The 22687-nt window shown below is 39.8% G+C and overlaps 1 protein-coding gene across 2 annotated transcripts in view; it reads right to left on the bottom strand.

The window, feature by feature from the left end:
* The window catches only part of efr3a (EFR3 homolog A (S. cerevisiae)), a 171573-nt gene that overhangs the window by 94819 nt on the left and 54067 nt on the right, over window positions 1-22687 (bottom strand). For both annotated transcript variants that reach the window (XM_038717238.1, XM_038717237.1), the window contains 3 exons: window positions 7328-7404; window positions 5111-5238; window positions 2522-2672 (listed from right to left, as the gene is read on the bottom strand). In XM_038717238.1, the coding sequence (XP_038573166.1) occupies window positions 2522-2672; window positions 5111-5238; window positions 7328-7404 (356 nt within the window). The remainder of the gene's footprint in view (window positions 1-2521; window positions 2673-5110; window positions 5239-7327; window positions 7405-22687) is intronic.

Here is a 22687-nt window from a genome sequence, read left to right as displayed (position 1 = left end):
TTGTCAAAATGTTTCAGCAAGTATTATCAGATTTTAATACTGATTCTATTCATGTAGTTTTTATGTCCCGGTGACCTGTGAAAGTGCAGTTCTGGCTCTCTCCCTATTCATTTAGATAGGAGCCTGGTCTTGTTAGTCCGAAATAGCTGCCCGGAGGCGTTGCCAAGATGGCTGCCGAGTGGCAGGACTTGCCTAAAAGGACTTTGTTTATAGTGATAGTACCATGTTCCCAGAACTGCTGTTATCTTGGTGAGTACAAAGTTATTATTTCTGACAGAACTGATGGACAAAACTACCAAAAATAGACCCAAGTCGTAATTGGCTGGAATTATCATTTACGGTGCTGTGACCTTTCACCTTTGACAGCATGTAATGTACATAATAGAACATGTGAAGTTGATTCTATTCTTCAGCCCACTGTAAGCAGCTCTGCAGAGGCGTATCCTCAAAACCCAAATGTGTGAAGTTTATAGCCAATTAGTCAGTGCTGAGGCTCAACTGAAAGCGGCCGGCCGGTTTCAAACAGTCTTTCAACAAAATTGCTGTAATTTGTTGAGCTCGGTGTTGATGTGGTTCTGCAGACATCTCAAACAGACTCATTAAACTGATAATTACCCAACAGAACAAACACAAGTTCTTCGTTTTCTTCTACCACACTGACATTAAACTGAGAGTCTCGGCTTTGTAGCCTGTGCCATGAGGAAAATTTAATTAACACGGCTCTCGTCTAAAGGCAGCATGTACCACTGTCAAAATATTCTCCACCCTCCAGCCTCCCAACTCACCTACCTGTCTCTGCATCCGCTCTCCCCCTCTGTCAGAGTCTAAATACCACACATAAATAATGCAAAGGCTTTCGCATCTAAACCTTCAGCTCTGTTTCCTGCTCAGATGAACTGCCAATAATGGCAAGGACAAAAGACTCAGAATAGGAGGCAAGAAGGGGGAAGAAGAAAATAAAAACTTTGGGTTCACCTTCAGAAGACTTGGAAGGAGAAATGGAGCTGACATTTGCCGGCGGCTAATAAAGGATAATAATAATTAGAGCCTTTCACAGGATATGGTATAAGGCCATTTCCACTGCCAGAGTAAAAGTTAAATTAGGTATTTAACCACCAACATCAACCTCTGGGCTGCAGCTGAGTGATGTTTGTGTTCCGTTTGTTGCATGTTCGTGTGCGTGTATGTGTGAATTGTGGCTTTAAGTAAAATGTTGTTTAATCTCCACAGCAGATAGGAGGATTCTCTCTCAGGGCAACATTTGAAATAAACAACCAGCACAAATAATCATTTCACTTTTCACCTGCTTTGTGTACAAGAGGCTATTCTGCAGATGGTGTGCTCACATTTGGAGGAAGGTAGACTATCACACAGGACAGTATAAACAGTATAAAACATAAAATGTATAAAAATTTGAATAGAAAGCAGGAGCACTACAGAATTATGGAAAAGGGTTTCACTCAGCATATTAAAGAGATGAAATGATTATACTTAAATGGAAAATCAACCTTCAGGTAATAAGAGCAGAGGGACTTTATCACAATCAGCGGACACATATTTATTTAGTGAAGCAGCTCTTTACCCTGACATCTTGTAACTAAACCGATGCTGCAGTGTAAGGGGGTTTTCAGAAGTTTAACTTTTTGCATACCCTAAAGTCTGAGCCCGACGCTGACAAAATGAAAAAGTTTATCAGACAAGTCAAAAGTATGTTTCAAATAAAGTGTGAAAACAATTATAAAAGGGTGAAACTTTTTTACGATGGGGAAACAAAGCAAGCAGGGGTTTTTTTCTCCTTAACCTATAATTGGTTGATTAAATAAATAACAATTGAATTTATGTAAATCTTCTATTTATATCTTGTCTATTTTCCCCAAGCAACATTTACTTTTCCTCACCACATTTCCAATTCTCCCTATGCATGTACATATTGTGATAGTTATGTCTGCAGAAATCCTTAAAATAAATTAAGTTTTAAGTAGTAGTTTATCAAATAATTGGACGTGAAGGAAAAAATAAAACTTCTGCTTGTTTTACCAACTTGAAAAGTTTAAAGCTTTTTAATCTGTTTACACTCCAGTACACTAACAACCAACCAGCAATAGTATTTATTGATGTATCATATAATTTGACACTGTGCCATCACCATTTAAAGCTTTCCATGTTTCCTGTACTCTGTTTATAAGGTGATTCTGATAACGTTAATAAATCTACATATTATATCATTAATGTGTTGCTAAACCATCTGCAGGAAAGTATCATCTTTATTAAAAAAAAAAAACTTCTGCAGCTTCTTCTGATTTTTCGCCTTCCTTCCTTTTCACCCTTATGGCACCACATTGGGAGCCTGTTACCTAGCAGTCACCAACTGTTGTAAATTAACCATGTAAATAAAATAATGAGGAATAGACAGAATGTCCCTTACAAAACAACTAGTTTCAAGCTTTGCATAAAAGAGAAAACCCCAATAAAACCTCCTGTGCAATAAAAAAAGTCCGTCATCATGATGATCTGGTCTTACCGAGTTGGTTCCCAGGACCTGCAGGTCTGGTTCTCTGGACTCCAGCAGCTTGGCCACCATGTGCAGGAAACTCTCCACAAAGGGTTTGATGCTCTGAGAGTGACAGGCCATCAGCAACTGGTCCAGAGCCTCCATGGCTATCACCACATTCCTGCATACAGGTAGGAGAATAGATCATCATTAAGAAGTTCCATGCTTAATCACAAAGTCTTTAGGTACCTTCTGTCCAACACTGTGATCATGACTAAAATTAAGAATCTTTTCTATAAATTACAGACTAGCTCTACTCACTATCTGCCACCGGATAGCCATTTGCGCTCTGCATGTAATGAACTCCATTGTTTATCTAGAGAGGCTCACCACACCACGGCTGCTTCTGCTAACAAACTTGAGAATTTCATAAACACAAGTTTTACTGTAGATATGTTTTTTCCCCTGACATAAAAATGTTCACAAGCTATTCACTCTTAAAAATAAATACGTATAATAATAAGTATGTTTTAAAAATGATCTGTTATACAAGTGCAACTATGAGTATAAAATGGTGTCAGTCCAACATCATGTGTCAACCTTCAAAAATAATATATTTAACTGCTGACAGGAGCATAAATTGAAATAAATATTTACCACCTTTAAGGCAGATCTGAAAACTGTTGAATATGTAACAGTCTTTTCATCATAATATCAGATTCACAATATTGACTTTTGCCAAAATCTGCAAACAGAGCAATACCTTCACGGATACTTGCACCCGTAATATTTTCACCGCAACAAGGTAAGTTTACCAATGATTATTCTATTACTGTTATATTTGGTGTAGATGTTAAAATATTTCTTTTTGGTACTTGGAAACACTTCATTGTTATAGAGCACGGAGCCTCTGCAATGTTACTGTGGATAAGTACAATATTAATTATGATCCTGTAGGTTGTTATCTGTGTTGTTTATTGTGAACAAAGTTAACATTTCCTGTGTACTGTACATTTAATGATAATAATTAATGGAAGCAGAAATTCAGAAGCAGTCAGGTTTATCAGTTTGCGCCATCTGAGAGGCAAAAGCTTTGCCAAGTCAAATGACAGCTTTTATATCTGAGTGACATAACAAACACAAGCATACGGACAGTGACACAGTGACTTCGTTAGATGGTGAGTGTCTGAGGAGGAGCATAACACAAGGACAATTACAGATGCGAGAGCGAAAGTGAGAGCGAGAGCTTTTTCTCCAACGGTCAGCTTTGGGGAATAAAAGTCATAGCCAATTAAACACCATTTCTAGAATCATTGTATTGATTTGGTACTGCCAGTCTTCTTTTAGAAACACATGAGGGATATTGTTGTCTCTCAATTCATTTTCCAGAAGCAGAAAGCATTAAATGGTTCAAGTAAATGTAAATGGACAAGACTTGACATCACAGAACGCATTCTGATGAGTTAAATCAAAGTCACTTTGTGTTGTTAAATATCATTTAACCCTTGTTAACAATAGATTAATAGTTTGGTTTCCGTTCTCTTTATTTACAGGCCAGTGGTATTATTACATGTCTTACTTAGACATGGCATCTACTGTCTTATTATGCCATCAATTGGCAAGTAAGGGGTACTATACACTAAACACGTTGACCAGACACTGACACTGTCTGCACAGGAGGCGTAGCATGGGCAGCACGTTAGCAGAGCAGCAGCAGCACCTTTAGTGCTCTGTCTGTGTCTACACAGAATGCATTCAGGGACACTACTGACTGTAGGACACACATGTTGTGATGTGGAATGGCTGTGGCTGAGGAGGTGGAGCGGATTGACAACAAATCACAGGGGTGGCGGTTTGATCCTCACCTCTGTCCACATGTCTATTGGGCAACACACTAAACCACAAATTGCTTCCAATGGCAACCTGCGTGTGTGTGTGTGTGTGTGTGTGTGTGTGTGTGTGTGTGTGTGTGTGTGTGTGTGAGTGTGAGTGAGTGAGAGAGAGAGAGAATGGAAAAAACTTGTAAAGCACTTTGAATAAATGTAGCCATTTACCATGTTTCGACAACGCTAAGAGCCCAACACACAATCACTGCAGTTATGGGCATAAAACAGTAGAAAATAGACTTCAAGCATAGCATAACAGTTTGCGGTGCGCATCCTGTGTGGACAGTTGTTTAACAAAGAATCGTCTGTTTCGTCAAACACGCATGAGATGGATGACAGAAAAACGCAGCTAAAACATCTGTGTATTCCTTTTAACATGCTCCCTGACTGGATTTATGGACACCAGAAAAACTGCCATCACTGCGGCAAGTAAGCTGCATGATTTCTGCAGTATGTATATGATTACTGATTGACTGATTAATGACACTGAGAAACAAAAAAGCAAATCAGGTGCTAGAGCTTTAACTGCAGAGCGAATCCTCATTCGTGACGTTTAAGTTGACAGTTGGTCTGATTGTTTCAGTCTGTAATGAAAAACGGTGAAAGCTGTATAAATGTCTTGCCATGTGTTGGCAAATGTGTGAGTAAAATGATTCTGTCTGTAAACAGGAAGCCTCAATCTTCAGGGCAGTAAGTGCAAAAAAAGGAAAACTCAAGGCCAAATGTCACTCACCCATAGCGGTGTCGCACCACATCTCTGCTCAGCCTCTCGGCTAGATAAGCTCCAATCCTGTCCAGCTTCTCTGGAGCCGAGACGGCGTAGAAAGTCAGCTTCTCCATGTCAGATTTACTTAGGCCATCCTGAAGAACAACACAATGCAGTCCAGATCCACGGGATTTAAAAAAAAGGACAACAATGAATGTATCTACTAACAAGCACTGTGTGTGTGTATCACTGCCTTACATCTCTCTTTCTCTGAGCCATAGAGCTCCATGGATTTCATTCACTTGAATAATACACTAATTAGGACTAATTTTTTATTAAGATTTTTATTTTGTTGAGGAAAAAGGACTGATAAAAGCTTTTACTTAATTTTACTATTATATTATTGACATATTTGTTGACAAAGATTTTATCATAATTGTTTTAAATGTTCTACCTCAGATTTGTGAAGTAATCCACTGTTTGGCCTCAAGTGATGGCTATAAAAAAAATAGTTTAAAACCACAATAACCATCAGGTTTCTTCAACTTTCACTCAGGAGCAAAAATCAGCCCTTAAACTCAAAAGAATTAACAATTTGATACATATCGTGATAATTATTGATATCGAAAGACATGAAACTTTTTATCATGATAACATTTTTGCCCATATCGTCCAGCCCTAACATTGCCACAAATACTCAAGGCATGAATGAAACAGCATTTATAAATCAAGTCAAACCAATCAAGACTCCAGCATCAATTTTATATGTAAAATAAACATCTCAAACTTGTAATTATCCACAGTAACATTGTAGAGGCTCCGTGCTCTATAACAATAAAGTGATTCCAAGTACCAAAAAGAAGTAAAGAATGCCATTAGTTTTAGCAAATGTACCTTAAAAAGTTAGAGAAAAAGTCATTTTCTTCATTCAGTAAGTTGACTTCATTAACATTATTCTGATTGGGCTGTGAATAGGTTTGGTTTGGCTCTTCTGCATTGACACCACAAAGCACTGCTCTAAAAATATCTGAGACTGAAACTGCATATAACACAAGTACAATTTGTCTTTACTTTAGCAAAAGGTGCACAGGTCAAGATTTTTCTCTTTCTCAGAATTGGAAAAGGAAGTTATTTTTAGATGAACTGTCTGTTTGGAAACTTCTAAAAGGACTCAATGTGAACTTCAGCATCATACTGTCTTTCACAACAGACAGCCAATATAAATATATTGCTGCCAGGTGTCCTACGTAAAGAGGAGGGAGGGAAGTCAAGACTGGCTGTCCCCTGAGTGTTTTCAGCTCCTCCGGGTCTCAGCAAGTGATCCCTCTCTTGTGTAAGGGACAAACTCCATGAACATTTAGCGTTTTAATTAACAGAGGTTCTAACAATCAAAACGGGCGCTAATAACTTGTCATGGTTCTGTTATCAAAGCCGATGTCACATCTAATAGCCAGATTTTTAAATGTCTGGAACTTTCATGTAGCTCCGTGGCTGTCCAATTATTTCTGTGTGGTGGCAGAGAAGCTTGTTGGTGGTGGAAGTGTCACTGGGTCGCACCAATCTCAACACTGTGATAACAACTGGGCCCCAAACGCAGTGTTAACACACTGCTAAAGGCCCGCTGGGTGACTGGCCTTTGCTGTCAAATGTAGAAACAGGATTAGACCTTTTTTCTACAGTTTATGGTCTATTTGGAGGTACATTTGAGGAAAAATATCAAAATCTGCAATTATGCTTTGAAGATAACATGCCCATATTATTACTATCTTAAAAAACATATGGCAAATTTGTTAGCAAACAACATTTCATCTACAATGCTGGAAACGTGGTCGATCAGAGAGCTAAAACTGAGGCAAAACAGGGTGATAAAATCAAAATGATGAGAAACAAGACACTAAACACAGTAAACCTCAGGTGAACTGAGTTCTTTGTGGGTTCTTCAAGTGATACCTTTCACATTATACATATTTCATCCATCGCACTGCCCCATTTTACACAAGATCCAAGATCCACAAGTACCAATTCAGACCTTTACAGGTGCTACATAACTTCCACATTGCCTTTCTATTTGATCTCTAATCTACCTTATTCATCTCTATTTCAAAAACTGGATTTTAACTCTAAGGGCAGTTACATGCCCATGTAGGCCATGCCAGAGACCAGCCGAGTCTTAGAAGTCATGATTGCTTTTTGACCAAATAACTTTCATTTAACTGAGGATGTGTAATGCTTGTAGTTACTCACTTTGGGGTCCTCAGGGAAGATGTTGTCCACAAGGCGTTTGTACCTTGGCCTCAGTGGCCCACAGCAGCCACAAACTCCTGCAACAAACAACAAAGACACGACTATTAACAAGCGTTACACTGACCTCCTGACAGCATAAACCACTGCCATCAGGTCTGACAATCCTCCTGGAGAAATGTTCACCAGATAAAGAATGTAAGAAACCTGGAGACAATAACATTGTGCTTTCAACTCTTCAAAGCTTTCATTTTCATCACAGAAGACGCTGGAAAGCATTAACCAATATCAATGGGCTACCAATGACTTTCACTCACACACTGTGCGAGGGCGCTTACATCTAGGTGAAAGGTGCTGTTAAAAGAGCAGCGTAGCTCCTTTAAGGGATAGGGACGTGCGTATTGTGTGTACGTAATGAGTATGTGGTTGAGCAAATGAGAGAGAGAGAGCGCGGCAAAAAGTGACGGTGAATGCGAGTGGAGCAGGGGAAAGGTTAGCTGGCAGTAACTGTATGGTGTAGGCTCCAGTGCAGGCTCCAGTGCATCAGTTAAAAAATGCTGCAGCTTCTCAAGACCAAGAAAAGTCTGTCTGCCTTTTTCCTGACTGCTGGGAAAGAGAAAGTTTTGGCTGCTATGTAATATATGCTAAATTTATAGGAATTAACTAGCTGCATCACTACGTAGGTAGGGCTGTGACGAGATTTCGAGAGATTAAAACGTGACAAGATTTCTCTTCAGGTTAGACTCACTTAATTGACAATTTTCAAACGCTTTCATGCCACAGATCAATTTTTCAGACTTGGCCTCGGGTGGCTCCAACAACCATAACAACTGTCATTACAACAGCCAGGAGCACAAACAAACCAGCAATATTGATCATCTTGACAACGACCCCACAGAGGTAGCTTCCCTACCAGTAGGTCAGAACTGAAGAAGTCTCTTGGATGAGAGACGAAAAGTCATCAAGTATCTTCAACAGAGTCCAGTTGCCCTTGATTTTAAACTTCTTTGCATAACAATATAAACATCTAAAAACTAAAGCGCAACCGTGCTCTGTTTGAGACTGTGAGCTGCACTTTATCAGAGCTTCTGCAGTTAACGTGTATGGGTTTGTGGTCAGATTTCTGTCTGATCACAAGTGATTCACTTATTTTCGGTATCCAAACAGTCTGAAGGGGATCCTATCAGCAGAGCAATAACGTAATGCACAGCAGAGTTTAGGGCACGCAGACTTAAAAAATATTAAGAAATGTCATTAAATGAGGACGTTATTCTCGTAATAAAACAATTTACTTCTCCACATGTCAAAGAAACACTGATGAGGGAGAGATTCTGAATGTGCAGAATGTTTTGAACATATAACACAGAAATGCTGCTGAAAAAAGGAGCTATTAAAGTGCAGGTGTTTATAACTGAATTAAAATTCATTAATTTATCATTAAGGTGAAAAGGTGCCACGTGCACTTTTAAAGAGATTACTTCCCCAAACAAAGACACAAAGAGGAGAGGAGAAATAGTGTGTGCTGACTCAGCAGGGATGATATAACATGAAAAAGTTGATCTACATGAGAAACCCATCTGAAAGCAACACAGAATACCTGAGAGCTGCACTGCATTATCACCTGCCACCTGAATTTTGTGTTTCCCTTTACATAAACAAACATCTTCACCTTAAATTAACGCTTTTAGATAGATTGAATTTTCTTGTCTCAATCTCGTGAACCCAATTATCGTGGCTCATCATTTATATTTTACTTATTTAGCTGACACTTTTATCCAAAGCAACTTACAATTGCTATTTATGTCAGAGGTTGCACGCCTCTGGAGCAACTAGGGGTTAAAGTGTCTTGCTCAGGGACACAATGGTGGATGTGTTGAAGTGGGACATCACACCCCGATACCTAGGCCTACTTGTTCAGGGTTAAAAACATAAGGTACATGCTTAGACTAAAATGGTTTGTCCTGTTCACGTACTGTACATCGATGGTTAAATTAGTAGTATATTTCAGTTTTGAGTTGGTTGGTTAGCAGAAGAAAGGATTATAGTGACCATGGAGGAGCTGAGGTTAAGCAAACTAGTAACCTTTTAAGCTAATGAGGAGACGTTTCTTTATGGTGCTTTCAGACCAAAAGCGAAGCGAGCGTTCGGGGCGGTCAGTTTACATACAAAGTCAATGCAAAGTCGCACAGAGCCGCGATTTCCTGTCGGGCGGCGCGAAGGGGGCGGTGCCGGCGACGCGAAGGAATTCGCATGAGTTGAATATTTTCAACTCAAACGAGAGTTGCGATAGCCTATCAACGTTGAGATTGTCCGTACGTCCCCGCGGCTTCAGAGCGTTGTGTGGAGAGGGCCAGGCCGCTCTGCCGGGCGATTGAAAATCTGCTGGCCGGCTGAGAGCTGCTAAACTTGGGCTAGAGGAGCAGGGAGCAGCGCTCCAGCTGGTGTGTTTACTGACAACTGAATAAACTTAACTAAAATGGAAGTGAGACAAGAATTGTTAATGTTTTTAACTAGTTTAGTCCTTCATGGTCGATACTATCAATTTATTCTGGTCCCATTCTAAAGTATCCATTGCAAGGGCAGTTCTTCAGCTTTTTCCCCAAATAAAATCCAGTAATTATGTCCTCAAGAACCCAACTCATCTGCAAAACCTTACATTACCTTGTTCCCCTGAACTACAAGTCAAAGGAACATTCTGACTTTTTCCTTCCTCAACACCACAGACAGTGGAAGAACCGTGGATACACATGTAACTCTTTTGGCGTGACAAATCTAAAATAGATTGAGAGAATACAATAGTGCGTACTTTGTCACAGTAAAACAGAAAGGAAAGCTGAGCATTGTATGCATTTCACAAAACAGTCTCAACTCAAGGTCGTCGTACTCACTTGTTTTGGAACTTTCTGTATCATGTGGTCGTCGTCAGCTGATGGAGTTTGCTCAGTTCTCACAAAACTACAGATGTTCTAATTCCATTATTATAAGCACCTGTAGTCAAAAGCTAAGGAACAAGCACATAAGAGGACCTTCAATTGAGATTGTTTTTGTTAACTGTGTTGTTTCCAAGGTCAAGAATGAACTGTCATGCTCCACTTTGAGCCCAGTCCTGGAGGTGCCCAGAGTAAATTTCATTAATACTGTGCAAACTTCGTCTGCTCATGAAGACCATGTGCAACGGTCAAAAGCTCTAGAGAAAGTCAATAAGATGGCCTTGAGTTGAAAATGTTTTGTCAAGAGCCGTTTTAAAATTCTACAATGAACTGCTGAGCTAAAGCTCTGTTTGACAGCTGTATTGATTCAAAGAGAGACAGGCACTGGACTTTAATACATTTCCAGAACACGTAAAGATGGACCATTCAAGCTAAAAGCAGGCATCTAGAATTGTTAAGAGTTATATAACCCTAACAGACTGAACATGCATTCGGTGCAACTAACAAATCAGGAAATAATATAATTTACTTGTCATGACAAGAACATAATGTACAACCAGTAAAAATCCTCAAACTTCCCCATGTGTGCTCAGATCTATGAACGTTGCTCCCTGATCAATGGCTGCGACTGTCAGAACAGTGTCTTCAGTAAAATGTCAGTGCTTTTGTGTATGAAGGAGCAGCAGACCACAACTGAAAGGTCACAGCAGCATTTAGCTCCTCTGACAGACGATCAATGAAGAAAGCATCAGAGACCAAACTTCATCCAGTTCAACACAAACAGTTCAAAAGAAACAAACTGGGCCGAAGACCAGAGAGAAACAGAATGTGTGCCATGATATTTACAGGAAACTATGTTATGAATATTACATTGTTATTATTACAACTCTATGATGACTAACAGCACTGCTTGTACCAGTCTCCAAGCAGAGAGATTAACTAAATCCTCAAGATGACTGCAAATTGCATTACAATATCCACCATTTAAGTGTAAACTCAGTATAAAACAATTGAGACTGACTAATAAGTCCCAGTGAGGGTAAGAATTTGTTTATTTGGGTCAGTAGCTGATAGCTTGTAAAGATATTTTATAGATTACATGAAGCAGGCTTCATGTGTTTTAATTACTTGATAAATCTTTGACTTTCATCTGACTTGACAGAGGATCTGAAAGCAAACATCACCTTATGTGCACCATACCTGTAAGAGTCATCTTTCCCTCAGACTCAGACAATAAACTTCAGGGAGGCATGTGACTTTATTTCCCAGGAGCCCCTGCTCTGACAGTTTACAGAGCTCCCAGGGTACCCTTCGCTTTACGCTAAGGTGATGTAAGGTCATCTTAACACCTCCACAGTTTATTTCTTGGCTAAGGCGCAGCAGAGTTTGACGGAAGCCCCCGGAGTACGGAGATTAATCCACTTCGCTAAGGCTTGTGTTTACAGCCTTTCGTCAAGGCAACCCTTCCAGAGTTGTGTTCATTACGAGTTCACCAAATACTTGCCACATACAGGCCGGAGCGATGAGGGGTAACTTAAGGGACCCCTTTCAAACACTATACACCAGCAAATTTAAGCCATCGATCAATTAATAAGACTGGGCTTTAAAGTGACTTATAAAATGCTTTTGAAACAGTGATCACGGACCCATCATATCAATCCCAATATTGACCAATAAATACAATAAAGTGCAACAGACATGACAAAGAGCACCAGTACATGAAGGATAAAAGAATACATTACATATTACTTATTATAAGAATTATTGAACTGATGAAAGGCTATATATGCTATTCAGAGGGTATGCTCACACCACACATCTTTCATTTAATATTGTGTGTAGCTTATTTTTTTTTTTTACAAGTTTCATAGGCAGCCTTTTAAAATATGACTTGTTTTTTCATGTCTCTGTTGTGGATACTTGTTATTGATACCAATATAATTTTCAGTAGAGTTCACTGTTAAAAATCAAATTTTATATCTGCTGATAGATCGTTTGACAAGTTTTTGTTTCTACTATAAAATAACTATAAAATGTCCCGCACAGTACAAATCTTGTTTAACTCTTTGATAACATTAACATTTGAACGATTCCTTAAATTTGGTAATGTGTTAAAAAAGAAATACTGGCCGATACATTGTATCTCGACCAGTATCCTACGATGTTATTCGTGTGCCACTTGGTACATTATCCATCTATTTTGCAATTCTGTAAAACAGTGGTTCTTAACTATGGAAGACTTTATTGGACTTTAATGTTTGTAAGCCACAGAAAACAAATACGTACTATGATGCGCAAATATTTCACTATCTACAAATATGTATTTTTACATTTGTGATGTGTAAAATCATATCCACAAAAAGAAATAGGGACTTCTACACACAACAGTTTTTGCACATCTAGACCTGCTCTTTTATGAAAAGCGCTGTGAGATAACTGTTGTTGTGATTTGGGGCTATATAAAGAAAATTGAATTGAATTGAAAATTGAAGAATGGAGACCAATGTTTCACGTAATGTTCATGCTTGAGATTTCACAGTTCACATTGTCTTGGAGTCAACCTGTAAAGCTCTGCCATGTGGCGGATTAGATGAGGGAACATTCAAAGGAAGTGACTGAAAGTTGAGCTGCAACAAAAGTGAGGCTGCGGGCAATCCATCTTACAACAGGGTGTCACTTTACATGAAAACAAGGACACAGTGTCACCGATGTGAAGCAGCTGAAACCAGGTTCAACCACAATCTCCCATCTGCCGCGGGTTCAGTAAAACCTGTGCCAGTCAAGGAAAGAAATACCTGCTGCAGTGTTGAAAATGACACCACCTGCATTTACAAGGAATTTTGAGTGCAGGACTAACTGAAAACCAGAGATCCACTGATATTTAGTATTCAAGAAGAGGTAGGCTGCCTTCAGACCGACTCAGCATTAAAACGCAGCCCTCGTTCATTTAAATGGAGCCGGTCCATTGACACAGCGGAGGTGCCAAGGCAAACCTGGCTCAATGTGTTTTGTATATTTTAAAGTTAAATGCATTAATTTGGTCCAAAATTAATATAATTCAATTAATTTTTAATTTCCATACTGTATAGACACCTTATTTTGAAAACTGAACATTGTCACGTGTATCCTCGCGCTAAATTCATCAAGTCCGACCCAATTTGATAAATAATGTGTTTGTGGTTCTCGTATCACGTAACATGAAGACTTCACAGCCTCTCTTCAGGCAGGACTATCATACTGCAACAAAGTAAAGAGAGAAACACACAGGATAAAGTCGCTAACCTGCCTGTCAGCTCGCTCTGGGCCGTTTCAGTGGATTTACCATAAAGGCTTGAATATGTGTGCAATCCAAATTTAGGTGCTAGCTTAATTGCCTTCTCACAAACAAGTGACAGAAACAGACAGTTAACGTTACCGTAGTTACCTCAAAAGAAAAGTGTGTGCGCCAAAGTGTGAGCGTGCAAGTTGCAACAGCAGCGCTCACAAAACACAATGTTAGAGGTCTGTAATGTAATTATGAGATGTGTAAAAATATTTTCAGTTGATTTTGAAACTATGGTGGAGCCAATTAGACTGTGGCAGCCCGCCAAGGTCTTGTCAATTAATGGAAAACGAATCGTATATCGATGAGTGAAGGGATGATCTACAATTGTTTTTTTCCATGTGCCGATATTAAGGCAATTTTAACTAACTTAGTAACAGATCTAAGATGACATAAAAATCTTCTACTGTATATTTAGAGATGTTTCTGGTGGAGCACATGTCGTGCTTTTCCCTGGATCTGACACCCCACGTAGTAGTTAAGAAATGGATATAATTTGGATTGTGATATTAAACATAAGATAATAGGCCCAAATACAAGTCATTTTTGTCTTTGACACCAAATGCTGGCATTCTGCAACATAACACCGCCCACTGGCAAGCGAATCACCTATCGGCCATCTAGAGTAGCCATAATTGGATGATATAAAAATAGAGATTGTTGCCGGTACCTTAAACGATACTCCCCCAACAAAGCACTGCTGGGCTGTTCTTGGTCTGAACCCCCGCTTACTCCAACAAAAGAGATACTTTCTATTTCACATTTACTTTTTACACCATTATCAGGGGCAGTTAGAAGTGTTGGGAGACAATAGCTAAGCTAGCACACCAAGTATAATACTACATTATCACTTCTTTACTCTGCGTAAAGACTGACTGCCGATAGAAAATGTGGAGCCCTCACATTTTGTGCTGGCATTCTTTTATATCCATTAAATCATTTCGTCGTATTATTTATAAAGAAATAACTTTTTGTTACGGGTCATCTGTGTTTTTTGCTTTCTTGAGCAGGAACGGAAACTCAAAGCAGTTTTGCAGCAGATTTTTATGTAGTTTTTTGGGTGGATTTAGGAAACATTTCGTTGTAATGTTAGGGTTTATCGTCTGTACTCAATGGATGAATGAATGGATTGAATGCCTCTTTGTACTTTCATTTTCTCTTCAGCAAACACCAACACAGAGTCACATTTGCTAAGAATGCCTGCTTCAGACAGTTATTATTCCTTACATTGACAGGAAGTGGATTTTAGCAAGAAATGAAGGAAAATTGAAAAAAGCAAGGAGTGCATCAGTAAGAGGAGCATCAGCTTGTTGCTAACTGCATTGGGAATCAATCAGTCAGTAAATCAGTTGCTGGATGCTTTAGAGAGAAATAAACATGGGTAAACAGAGTGCAGTAGAATCAAATCACCATTGGGTTGACTTTATTTTATTTATATAAAGGTTCTTTGTAGTGCCCTTTCCCCACTACAGAAACATTATGGAAATCTGTTTTTTTTACAACTTACAACCTTTACACTTGAAAAGTTGAATAGATGAATACACACACACACGAGGCTCGGGCAGAGTGACAGCATGTGTGTATTTTAGATGCTGAAGATGAAATTAAAACACCTGGGAGACTGCGGCTCCTCCTGTGCGGGGCGTTCAGGGACAGCAGATGGATCAGCCCGAGGACAGAGCTACAAAGACGGAGGTAATGATGCCGGCTTTTTATTTCCATCCTCATTATTCTGCCTCTGATTCGCTCTTCCAGAACAACTCAGGGTGAAAACAAATTGGCCTAAATGGGAGTTTTGTGTTAGTGTCTGACAGAGAGAATGTGTGCGCAATTATGATATAATACCATGTACTGCCTGGAGGTGAGTTGTGCCACATGGTACCAAGGAAAAGGTTCTGGTAACCAAAAGGATCACAGCTTTGATTCCATACATCACAAATGTAAATTTGACTGCATGCAGTTTTGGATCTGTGAAAACGAAGGTTTTATCAGACATGCTGAGCTTAATAATCCTGTTGCTAACCATTTCATGAATCATTTACAGTGTTTCCCACAGATTTACAGCGTGGGGGCAGTCGACCGTCACAGGTGTTATGCCGAATTTTGCATGCCTGCCAACAATTGTCGAAATTTGCACCGCTTTTCTCAGCATAAAAGAACGTTACCTCCCGCGAGGTGTATGCAAGTATGCAGGTGTCTGACTTGACGGCGCTGTTTTTATTCCCCTATCTGTCAAGTCGGCGAAAGTCAGCCAGTTATCTCGAATGCACCTGTTGACTACCAGTTATACAGCGTGCTAACTTCGACAGCTGTTTTCCAAAGTAACATAGCTATCCTTATTAGCTAGGATCTTTACATGCTCGCTATTAACTGATGAAGATGGGTCGCCGATATTGACAGCGCTGTGTTGGACAGACTTGTGCAGCGGTGTTTATGATACCAACCATTCAATTCACAGACAGGTCTGTTGTCCGTATTTACAAGAGAGAGAGAGACCAAGTGAGATGATGTGCGGAGCGAATATGCGCTGCGCAGCAATCAAAAACGATTTTAAAATGGGTCGCCAAATTTACTTGGGAGGCTGTTAATCTACCTGGGCGGCCCGCCCAAGTAAAGCCTATGTGTGGGAAACACTGATTTATCACACCATATACAAATACCAAGGGGTGGATGGGCACGGCACTGAAAAACAACGAATTAATTGTCAGAAAATTAACTAACACAGAATTAACACTGCTCTTATAATTGATACAGAAATCAGTTGCTGCCCTAGTCCTGTTTATAATGCTTTGGCTTTGCTTTTGGCAAGTGTTAGTATATTTACTGCACTCACAAGCTGACTGCATTCAGCCCCGGTTAACTTGTTTGTTTGTGTAGCGGCACCAGTGGCAGAAAATGATTGACAGTAGCTCCAAATTACACTAAAACCTATTCTGGCTAAGAGCATCAGGGCTTCAGTACTGTAATAGAGGTGATGCATCAATTTGAGCGTCCAGCTATAGATCTGCAGAGAAGGCTGCATAATCACAGCACAGAGGGGAGAGATTTTGGTGGTCACACAGACTGATAAATTATACCAGAACACAACTACATCAGCTGGCTGAGAAGAGGCCATTACACAGGTTCAAATCCATCATCCTGCTGCTACACAGAGGCAGAGAGAAATGAATAAAACGTAAACGCTTACCCTGCCACAGGTACTGAGATATCATCACAACTCGAGATTCACAGACTTTTTCCCCCCCAGATATTTAAAGACAGAGCAACGTGTTTTACTAAATGTTTAAATCTATATACAGTATTTCTATTGTCTTAGTTCTAAGCGTTTTGTTAACACATGTTTTCATCGGAATTGATCAGAGTTGCATGTTGGGTAGTGATTTTTCATCATGGAGCAGACTGCTGCTCTGCCCCTAGCAGCACCTGAGCAGAGTACTAACAGAATGTTTAGTTTTTACTGACTCCCACAGAGGAGACCTGGATAACCACCGAACACACAAAACCCAGCATACGTAGATTTGAGGGGGAAAATACTGAGAACCCAGCAGACACCGCAGGCAGGAGCTATAGCTGTGTGGCGCAAACTGAATAAAAAATCTACAGTTTGTGTAATTCTTGTAGTCTATATTAATTTTTCTTTTCTTTATTACATGATATGAATAAGTAATGTGCATGTGCTGTCTTTGAAGGCTTAATTTAAGATACTTTGCAGATCAAAATGAAACTTCATGAGTAATTTATCAGTGTCCAGCTCCTCTAGCACCTCTTCATGATCAACAACAATCGAATGGCTGTGTAAAAATGAATGTTGAAACCAAAATCAAACCGTCCAGCTGCTAACTGCACTGTTTGGTTAAATCAGTACCTAAAACATATTCATGTCAGCTAAAAAGTGTTTTAATATGAATTTAGTGTTTGAAAAATATATAATATAATATCATACAATATCATGCCAGTTTTTTGTTTGACTCAATGTTTTTTATTATTATTTTCTAATTATTTTGATACCACTGTCAGTAATCAGCATATTCATTTAAAAAATGGGCTCAAATAAAGCATCCAACATACCAGAGTTCAGCAGGCCTCGCCTGTTTGAGCCCTGGCTGTAGTCGAAGGCTCCATCAGCCTCAGTCCGAGGCACCTGCCTGTACCTCCTCAGGACCGCCCGTCTCAGGTGGACACAAAAAGACTGCATGACAGGAGTACCTTCCAATTTGATCAAAACTGTGGTTTTCACAGGCCACACAACTTCAGTGGTCAGACATGCAGCCCTCAGATAAAAAGGGTACGACAGGGTTCAAAGTAAATCCACCAATTCATTCAAAATTTTAAGTAGGTCCTTGTTTCAACAATTCCTGACCAGGTAAGACCAACCGAAGGACTCAACAATGACATCAGCAGCTTCACCTCTCTCCGGATTCTTCCTACCACAGCTCCTTTAGAAACATCTTCTCTTTGACGGACAAAAAGTTCAGCTGAGGGGACGTCAGCTCAAGTTGTGTCTATCATCACCTGGGATTACCCCTCATTCTGACTGAGAAGACGAGAAGCCGCTGGGTCTAATGCGGGCCTGTCAGCAGCGGCTCGGGTTACCGGCCTCTGTGTTCAGAGGAAAACGTGTTCAATCAGACTGATGAAGACAAAACCTGGAACCAGAAAAGCCTAGACGTTTCTGTGACTTCGCACACTCGATTATCACCTCATTAGAGATCTAACTACTGTTGACATATTCATATTGTAGCCTGAAGCTGTTTGCAAAAGTTATTTCCCCTTAATCAGAAGAGATAATGAAAGGTCAAAAATTGTGAACAACTAGTGCAAAATTTCTGCAGGATTGCTATTTGCAAAGTTAGCTGCACAGGCTCCCTGACTTCCCCCAAGACTGGCTGAACCTTCAACTTTAGGCATAAGAGCGCAAAATATGTACAAGTAACAAAATTATAATTCAGGAGGTAACATGACTCTCAACATAGCTGTTTCAGTGTGACATGGATTACTCAAGTTCAGTTATAACCCCATGTTAAAGTAATCATCTGTTGTATTTCCTTACCGACACGTGTTAATACAAACACTAACTAATGGACTTTTTCCATTGGCTGTTCATCTTTTTTCAGGATAAGTTCTGCGAAGCCAATTCCAAGCAAAACCACATCACTACATCCACTGCTTGAGGAAAGTACCCTGCTAGTATTGATTTGAGTTACAATATCTTTAGATGGCTTTTTTTTTTTTTTTTTTTACTTCTCTCACTTTCTCAGAGGTAACATCATGAGACAACAGTCAGTTCTGCATTTGGAGTAAGAAATGTTACTAAGACCGTCACTGACCGAAAATCTCACGCATGTTGGCTTTAATAAAAACAACCATTGCTGTATTTCTAAACTACGTCCATCTTTTCTTTTAGCCACACACCCCGCCACAGTAAATCTCACCTGCGGTTGCTCTGTACACTTTAATCTACACCTAAACCGTCTGTGAGGCACGTAATCTACAAGATTAAAGAGTGCCCTCAGCCCTGCTGATTAATTCCCTGGCCTTTGACAAGCAGATGAAAGCCATATCAGCATTCTCACTCCACACTGTCGCCTGACAACATCATTCTCACAGCGCCCTTGTTCAGCTCAAATTTTCAGGGATTGGAGACGAATGTGGAGATAGTTAACACGCCCCTGTGGGGTGACACTGCTCGCTGATGTGACGCCGTCCTTGGAGGTGAGAAACGTCAACTAATAAAGTCAAGTATGTGGAGTCACGGGATAGCTGTTTGATATAAATGAGTTGTGAGCGAGGCCTGGAGGGGAGTGGTGGGCAGAGTGTGGAAGAAAATGTTCCCGTTTCAGATTTTTTAAGTAAAACCTGGGCAGTATAGCCAGATGAGAAACCAAAGAAGCTCAAATCAGTTGAAAGATGCCATGACGCTGATCTGCAACATGAGGAGAAAATAAACACTGTGTTTGCAGTCAAAGATGTGACCATTTAGACACACTGTGTCCACTTCTCTACTTTAGCAACGATAAAAACTCTGCTCTATGCTCTACCACGTCTTTCATTCTGACCATGAAAGCAGAATTAAAACAAAAGCCGAGACTAAATGAAATGATGGAAAACGTATGAGATTTCGTTAGTTTCATGAATTGATGTGAGGAAGGTTACAGTCTCATCATCACTCCACATTGATCTGATGTCTTCACTGGGAGCTTGAGTGAAGTTTAAGTTAAGAATAAATTATCCTCCAAGTCTGTATCCATTTTCATCCCAACTCAGCCAAGCATAAAAACCTTTTGCCTATTTTTTCAAAATTTCACTGTTTCAACGCAGGTTTATTTACACACACATTGGATTGGTGGATGAAAACGCATACTACTTACTCTCTGTGATGATTCTGCTAAAAAGCTATAGCGACCGTAGCACTGTATACAAGGCACAATGGGCTGTTTAAGGTGAATAAACAGACTGAGCACACCTTAAGGACAAATGTGTTAATGTGTGCTGCGAGTAAAGTGAAGAACAGCAATCAAGTCCAATTACATTATACGTGACATTGTATTACCGTGCAAGAGCTGCAACAAACAATATGACCTGGTTTACCAGGTCTATCTGGTGCAATAATGATTTTATGATTTTCTCACCTGTGAGCAAAAATAAGACAAAACAAAGTCTGAGCCCACACAGGAGTCTGGCTACAAAACGACAAACTTCAGATTAAAAAAATGATACTTTCCCCTCCATCTCAGAAATAGCCACTGTAACTGTCAGAGGCACAGAGGAGCAGTAAATATGAAGAATCATGACTCTCGAGTTATGAAAACAAAGTCTACCTTCAACACCTGGAACTATCAAAGTGATACTGAGAAACAGAGACAGCCTTCTCATAATGACCCGTGGCTGTGTGTCTGTCCGTTACATTTATACATGAAAAACTCACAAAAAAACTGTTATTTATGCGTTTAGCAAATGGCCAAAGTGTCCGCTTGCTTTGCAAATCATGGCTCTGAATGGCTGGTGGGCTCATTGACTTGCATTACCACGTCCTGCTTTTGAACCTTGAAGGGCGCATGCACAAAAACAGATGATGACCCATAAATTTACAGCCTCCCTGTCGCTCTGCTTCTGCCCTGGCCAGACGGACATCTACATTTAAACTGCTTAAAAACGTATTTTTGTTCTCCCTCTGTGGTGGAGTTTTGGACGGTTTACCTGCCCGGGCACACGATTTCTCAGCAAGGAATCAAGCCTCCTCAAGGTCTCTTTCATATCTTGTATTTATCAACAGAAGGTTGAATGACTGTGCATGCTCTTTTGCAGTAACTACTTTAAAATGAACACAGTTCCCACAGCAAAACAAGTCGCAAACAGACCCAAACATTATGTGAATATTTACTGACCCTGTTTGAAGGTGAATCCAAAATCTCCTTGAAAAGTCTGCTTCCATCATATCATCTAATCCAACTAACACAAGCCAGGTTAGGTGTCAGGTTGCTTTACATCTATACTTCAGCCATAAAGCAGCTGCCTGTTATCCAGGTGATACACAACGGTTAGGGTCAAGGACGCTCTCGACCCCGATGACACCCATGTGATGTGTATACATGTGAGTAATGAATGTTTTGGATGTGTGCTTTCCTTGGTCTGTGCTTGAATACAAAGATGGCTCCATCCACCTGTCAGAATTACAGCAGCCAGAGTGTTGGCATTTGTTAGCTTTAAACTTCCTCATATTCTGCTGGAATGAGCCCCGTTTACATCATTGATCCCATTTCTTGGTTTTGGATATAGATATATGGGACATCTCATTGCTTAATTGTTCAAATGCCTAAAACACGCGCCTACACATACCTGATAAGGATCCTTTTAAAGTACCAATTATGACTCATTCAGAAGCAATGCAAATTAAAGAAGAAGATTGGTGAATAGCAATGCTAAGTGCATGATTTTGACACTTTTCGCATTGCATTTCCTACCAAAAGTAAATTTTAGTTTATATAACCGTGGTCACAATCTTTGCCAAATTGTCATCAAGTAGTTTTTGTTTCCTAACTACATTGTATACATATATATACACACATATATATATATATATATATATATATATTTTTTTTTTCCTACCCTTTATTGATTTGAAGATGTTTTGTGTTGTACCTCCTATTTATAGTTGACCGATGTTGACCAGCAGCTATGTACAGTGTGCTAACCTCGACAACCCAGTTAACGTTAACATAGCTATCCTCATGAGGACTCAACTTATTTGAAGGTGGGTCTCTGACATTGACAGCTAAGAAAATAGATCGATTGACTTCTCAGTGTTACCTTGAATGCTTAAATGGTTCTTTCAGATAGGAAGGATTTGTGCTGCGCTGGCCGGCGGGGTTCAGCGCAAAACTGATGGGTTTAGCACAAAATTTCAACTGTTTTGACCTTTGACCACAGCGTGTGTGCGAGGTAGCTGAGCAGTGCGCTGTGCTGTGCTTACGCTTTTCTTGACGCAGCGACAAACCGCCGTGGAAATCATGGCGACTGAAAATAATGGGTTTCTCAGCGCAGCAGTGCGGTCATCGCATTCTGTCTGAAAGGCCCATTTGTTTTGGACACATTTGTGGAGCGGTCTTCACGATAGAGGAGGGGCTATATACAGACAACACATGAAAAAACGATTTTCCCTTCAATCGTCAATAGCCGATCCATTCACCAAAAGCCTATCCCACACATTGCTCCTATTGCACAGCCGGTCTTCCTAATCTCTATATATCGTAAATCATTTATCTGTTTATAAGAGTTTTTCTTTGTTATGGGCCTTTCTTTTATGACAATGTACAGATTAACCCTGATCTCAGGAAATAAAGTGAATTGACCTATTTCCAATTGGGGTAAACATGCAACATAAAATCTGAATCTTAAATTCACAATTATATCTGATTCTTCCCTCATATGTGATTACTCAAGAGTCTTTTAATCTGGGGGGGAAAATACATTTCACTTTGAACCTCAGATGTTATTCATTGACATTCCCATTATTCACACACTAGAGTGATTTCAGATGGATTAGAGGGAATCAGATAGCATCATCTTGAGCACATTCACCTTCCCTGTGGCACTGCCTTATAAACATTTAAC

This window comes from Micropterus salmoides, unplaced genomic scaffold, assembly GCF_014851395.1.
Source record: "Micropterus salmoides isolate LMB-PRFRI ecotype aquatic unplaced genomic scaffold, ASM1485139v1 Ms_hic_scaffold_14, whole genome shotgun sequence".
NCBI classification, from domain to species: domain Eukaryota; kingdom Metazoa; phylum Chordata; class Actinopteri; order Centrarchiformes; family Centrarchidae; genus Micropterus; species Micropterus salmoides.
Note: the sequence above shows the minus strand (reverse complement) of the source record. Positions and strands in the feature narration are given on the sequence as shown.